Source organism: Neopelma chrysocephalum, unplaced genomic scaffold, assembly GCF_003984885.1.
Source record: "Neopelma chrysocephalum unplaced genomic scaffold, ASM398488v2 Primary Assembly neopelma1_24, whole genome shotgun sequence".
NCBI lineage: Eukaryota > Metazoa > Chordata > Aves > Passeriformes > Pipridae > Neopelma > Neopelma chrysocephalum.
Window position 1 is genome coordinate 40,392,361 of NW_020897693.1, and position 6,000 is coordinate 40,398,360.

The 6,000-nt window shown below is 38.1% G+C and overlaps 1 protein-coding gene across 2 annotated transcripts in view; it reads right to left on the minus strand.

Annotated features, from left to right (window-relative positions):
* NRDE2 (NRDE-2, necessary for RNA interference, domain containing) overlaps positions 1 to 6,000 on the minus strand; it is a 32,031-nt gene that overhangs the window by 3,873 nt on the left and 22,158 nt on the right. For both annotated transcript variants that reach the window (XM_027673353.1, XM_027673346.1), the window contains exons 10-12: positions 5,191 to 5,577; positions 3,120 to 4,048; positions 796 to 934 (exon numbers count right to left, since the gene is read on the minus strand). In XM_027673353.1, coding sequence (XP_027529154.1) covers positions 796 to 934; positions 3,120 to 4,048; positions 5,191 to 5,577 — 1,455 coding nt within the window. The remainder of the gene's footprint in view (positions 1 to 795; positions 935 to 3,119; positions 4,049 to 5,190; positions 5,578 to 6,000) is intronic.

A 6,000-nucleotide genomic window follows, 5' to 3' on the forward strand; every position in this document is an offset into this window, starting at 1 on the left:
GGGTGCAAAGGAGAGGGAGCCAGACCCTTTTTAGTGGTGCCCACTGACAGGATCAGAGGCAACAGACAAACCAAATCACAGGAGGCTCTGTCTGAACATCAGGAAACAGTTTTTTACTGTGAGTGTTACTGAGCACTAGCATGGGTTGCCTGGAGAGTTATGGAGTCTACAGGAGATATTCAAAACCTATCTAGACGCTGTAGTAGACAACCAGCTCTAGGTGGTTGAACAAGATGATCTCCAGAGGTCCCTTTCAACTTCAACCATTCTGTGATTCTGTGAAGTTGAAAAAAAGCAGGATAGAGATTTGACTGAAATATCAAAGACCTTGTAATTTCTTTTCAGAACCACAAAGTAGGTCTAAAACATAAATAAAAGTCATCTTTGCTGATTTTACTCACATAAAAAATAATAAAAACATACATCCCTACAATTTACTTCCTCTTTTCTTAAGTTTTTCTCCCTTGACGACTTACCTTTATATTGTAAGATTGGGTGGAATCCATCTATTAACATTTTATGACATATTTTTATCTATGTAAGATGACAGACACACTAACTTGCCTGCATCCATATTAAGACTACACTGTCAAAGCTATTACTCCTAATCCATGTGAATTACATTTTCCTTAATATTCTCAGCAATAAGAACCAATACAACTCACATATATCACCTTGCAAATCAAAGAGGCATGGCAGCATTTAGTATTCATTCTTTTATATAGGATTGCAGCTGTGTTCATGAGAATTCCAAATACGGTAAAATAAACCAAAACTGATAAGTCTTCATCTTACCATAAAGTTCAAATACAGTCTCCACAGCAGTGGACAATGGGTACCATTTTCACTCTGAACTGCATGTTCAAACAGAGCTACAATGCGATTTGTTAATCCAGTTTCAGGAATAGTACAATGTACTTCACCAACATCTGCCCTGAAACATAGACAAAAGAAGAAACAAGACTCCTTTAAACCCAAGCTAAGGGACCGCATCCAGGTAAGAGAGGGTAAAGAACAATGTACTGTCTCTGCAGCACTGTATATAGCCAGGTTTTTGTAATTCAAGCTACAAACTCTGCATGTTATAAACAATATTTTTAGCACTTGCTAATATAATCAACACATTTTTAAACAGGAACAGTAGTTTAAAAAATATACATTTTTGTGAAAAATTCTTTTAGCATGGTCAAAAGTAATTTCTTTTTGAATACAATAACCCACTATCATTTGACCTTAAAACATCTTCATTCAAGATAATTTATCATTCTAAGCTTGGCATAGCATCTCAAAACAAATTCAAGTCAGGGTCAGCAGATCTCCTGGTGCCCAGGCCAGTTTGTTCAAATTTACCCCATCATCCATGTAAGGCCATACACTGGTCTTCAATCCAGGCCAAAATTACAGCTCTGGATCTCAACCATGATTACAATAATAACTTTCACCCAGAGATTCAAATCCTTTAAGTTCCAGGCACAACACAAAAGCAGGTATGTATTTTTCACCAAAGCACTGATTTCCATCTACAGCTGATACAGAGTGGCTTGAGCTGGAAGAAACAGCCTGGAGCACTCATGGCAATGTTCCTTCTGTCTGTGTGTGCTTGCTTAGCCTGCCAGCTTGTCCCACTCACCATCAACACTTGGCTCCTAATCTGCCTCTTTTTTCAAGGGTCTTTGAGGTAATTTGTCCTCCCATCTTAACCTTTGCCCTGAGGCAAAATTATGAAATCTATTCTGCATGGAATCAGATATTTGAAGCCTTGTACCTAACACTGACTTCCATATGTTCCTGTTTTACCTTTCATGTTCATTTCTTCATCTGAATTCCATGCACTTAAACAAGCAGAAATACAAGCCAGAATAGGAAACAGTCACATACAGCACAGACATTTTCTTAGTTTGTCACAACATCACAAAACATTAGTTTTATGCATGACTGACAGGCCACTTATCTCCATGTTGCAGTAGCTCAGCTCTGCTCTTGCAGCATCCAATTTGTCCCTTACAAATATAACCTACAGGAAAGGCTATGCTAGGAGCAAAAAATCTGGAAAGGAACTCAACGTCACAGAAAAAAATCATCACTCCAGAATTTTAACATCAGTTTCCAGTAACAATAATGAAAATCTATCATAGTGTCAATCTGTAATTAACAGTAAATTGAAATCCAATCCTCCTTTACATTTGATGCCTGTAGAATTCTTATTGCAATTTAGGATGACATAGAGTGACAGCTCAGGAATGTCACTAGCATGTATGAATGCCTGTTGCCAGACTGCGGCAATCAAAGCAGTGGATGCACCCTCATTTCAAAGTATATTGATAATTATGTAATTTCACTAAGTGTGAATATTGTAAGCTTACAGCTATGTAAAACTTGCAGATAACACTTTACTAGAAATCTGTTGCTATGTGCAGACACAAACAACCAAGCTGCCCATGTTATTAGAGATATGTAGGTAGCACTGGATAGGTAGCTCCAAGCAACAAGCAGACAACAGTTAAGAGACTAAGCTCTAAGAATGAACACATACCTTGTTCCCCACATTTCCTACCCTTTCCTCCTTTCTCAGGATCAAAAAAAATATCACTGACCACTGCAAATTAAGGGAATTTCCAGCCTCTTCTACCTAGCAACAGCCTCATATGAAAACTAAACTCTCAAGGACTCACTATGGAAACAGATCTGCCACAATTGTATTCTGTGATCCAGAAATAAAGTAGAGCAGCCAGCTCAGACAGAAACTGCAGCATAGCTCTGTATTACACTCCTTATTGCTGTAGCATTATAATGCAGCAGTTTCTAAGCTCACAGTGTCTACCCTGGCCATCTATGCAGGCTTAGTTATTCTTTAAAGGAATGTGTACCACCCTGATGCCAGTAGCAAGAAATCAAACAAAGCAACACAAAATCTGGTCCAGTAGAAAGGACATGAGGGTAATCCCCTAGGGCTTTAATTCTATTCAAGATTCTGCTATTGACTCCCTGATCAGCCTTGAACAAAAAATCTTCCCTAGTTACAGCTTCATCTGCAAAATGAGAACTATGACAGCATTTGCTCTCCTCTATTATCAGACAGATTTTAAAAAGCATAATTGTAAGGAGCTGCAAGGTATTACCTCTGGACTTTTTCTGTGAGTTTTTTTCTCATCTGCTCTGCTTGGATCGCAAACAGCCATGGCTCTAAAGAGTTAGTAGACCTTGTGACATTATCAAAAAATCTTCGTGCTTTGCTAGCACTGTGAGACTTTCTTTGGATGTAGATGTATGACCTCCAAAGAGACTGGTTGCTAGGATACCGTTTCAGAGCCTCCGTTAGTGCCTCTCGCAGAGGATTCAAAGGATAAACACTAATTTTCATGTGAAATCTCAGTAAATTTGTATGCAGCAGCATGACAGCTTCAAGAGCACTGGGAAAATTTTGAATGCCAAAATTCTCTCCAGTTTTTTCACATTTCTGTGGACCAGAAGCTTCAAGTTTTTCTGAAGCCTGTGTATATATCAGTACTGCAGCATCAATCCCAACAGTCAAATACTGGAACAGTGCATAACAACCAACCAAGTTAACCAGCTGATCAGCATCACTGACCTGATCCTGATCAGACACTGGCATTTTACTTAAATAATCTTGCAGTGCACGCTCATATGTTTTACGAGCTTTCAAGACATTCACAGATAACACTTGTCCACTATAGGGCACATATGGTCCACTTTCAGTCAATTTGGTCAATATATGAACAGCACGTGACATAACAGCCCCTTCTATACTTTCTAGCAGTTCCACTTCCAGCTGAGCATAAAGCAGGCTGAGGCTGCAGAGGTGGGCACTCTTCAATCCTCCTGTCTCTGCTGTGCAAAGAGCTGTGTCAAACACCTTCCTGGCATCATCTGTGTTACCAAGCAGCCATTCTAGGTAGGCATAGAGTTTCCAGAGAGTAAGGTTGTTTCGGTTGTCAGGTGCTTTAAGGAAATTCTTGGCCAGCTTTTTACTCCTCCTCCCTTGTGCTTTTAGCTTCTTTTTCTTTTTTGCTTCGAGACATTGAATTACCTGCAGGGTAAATAAACAGAACAAATTTTGAGAGGGGTGGAAGAAGAAAAGAGAAAAAAACCCTCACAGCAATTTTTTACTTCATTACTGTGTTTTGTTTTCGTATTGTTCCATATTTCACCACCAGCCAGATCTGTTGCTACTAAGTACTCTAGGTTGTCACAACTGCCTGTTGTCAGCTCCCTCCAATACAGCCAAATCACACACACTTATCATTCTTACTCCTGCTGCTGACATTAAGTACTATCAAATTTCACTCTTTTAAAAGGCCAACTGCTCAAACACAGACCTGCTAACCTGCAATGACTGAAAAAAGAAAAATAAATTATGCATCTTATGACTAGCACAACTAAACCCAAGTAGCTTTTAGGATGGTAAGATTAAAGGACAGAAGATCTTCTGGTCAGGTAGTGTTGAAGTAAGAGACAGGGATCTTATCCATAAGGAAACACAATACCAAACTTTCTTAAGCATTAGGAAGACAACCTGGATTCTCTGCCCTTCTGTGGGCATTTATTAGAACAGTTTTACTTGAATAAATCTATATTCATGGAATGTTAAGGGTTGGAAGGCACCTTAAAGATCATCTAGTCCCAACCTTCCCTGCAGCAGGCAGGAACACCTCCCACTAGACCAGGTTGCTCAAGGCCTTATATAACCTGGCCTTGAACACTGCCAGTGTTGCAGCAAGTGATATGGTGTGATATCCTTCAAAAACACTCCAAATGTAACTTGTATAGGAAGTTGAAAGTTTCTTGATTAGGTGCTTGTATTATGGTATTGGGGAATTATGCACTTAGTAGAACAGTTTGGTATAAGTACTTGGTTGACTCACTTTGCCCTGCAAAAAAGCCACTTGCGACCATTCCTGTTCAGCATATAATGTATCATATAATAACATTTATCCAAAACTTTAAAAAAGTTTGCTCCATGTATGCCAGTGTGTAACATGTAGTGAAGAAAAGGGTTTGTCAGTTTGCTTTTTTTTTTTACCCCCAGTGCAATCTTAAATGGCATTTCCTGATTTGAATACTTAGTCCTGCAAGACAATTTTCATCAATATTTATTTTAATTCAATATAAACATTAATACAGAATAAAGCCACACATCACAAAAGTCATTATATGCAGACTCCTCATTACCTTATATATTTCATACTGTAACCAACAAATAGACAGATTAGATTTTTCCTTTCCTGTAAATATCTGGAATAGAACATGGAAAACATTCTGTATGAACTCCTCTCCTTCTTTACAGTGGCCTATCTGACGTCTCCCTCGTAGCATTGTGTCCATATGACCAATACTGTTGAATCCAGAAAGTGGAAAATCAACAGAAGTCAGCGGTTTATCATCATAGAGTACACTGTCAAAGATGTTATTTTCATCCATGGCAATATAGAGACTGGAAGGAAAGAATTTACTTGTACACGGAACTCCTAGGAATTGCAAAAATGAGTACAACAGTTGACGCTGAAGACTTGGATTTGAAAGACGGATTAAAGATGGTCCAAGATCATCAAATAACACCTAAAAAAATCCAAATTACAAAACTCCATTAATTTAGGTAATCAAATAAAAGCAGTAAATCTGTAACTTATGTAATTAAAGAACCTTTTCAAGTCAATAAGATTTAGAATTACTATTAAGTGGTATGAGAATGTGACTCAAATTAAAAAGAGAGAAGTAAAACAACAATATGGTTTTCCAGTCAGACTGTTACTTTGCTATGAAGAGGTTTCTTCGCCCTTGAGCATCAAAGACCTCCACAGAAAACTTACACAATGAAAGTCTGAAAGATATTATTGGCTTAGGCCACATAACACATTTTGATTTGAAAATCAATGTCTGACTATTTCCCAAGGGAAACAAAAAATCCAACTATTTGACTTAAAGGCAACAAAACCTTTGTTTATTTAATGCCTATATCTTCTTTGTTTATTTAATGCCTAT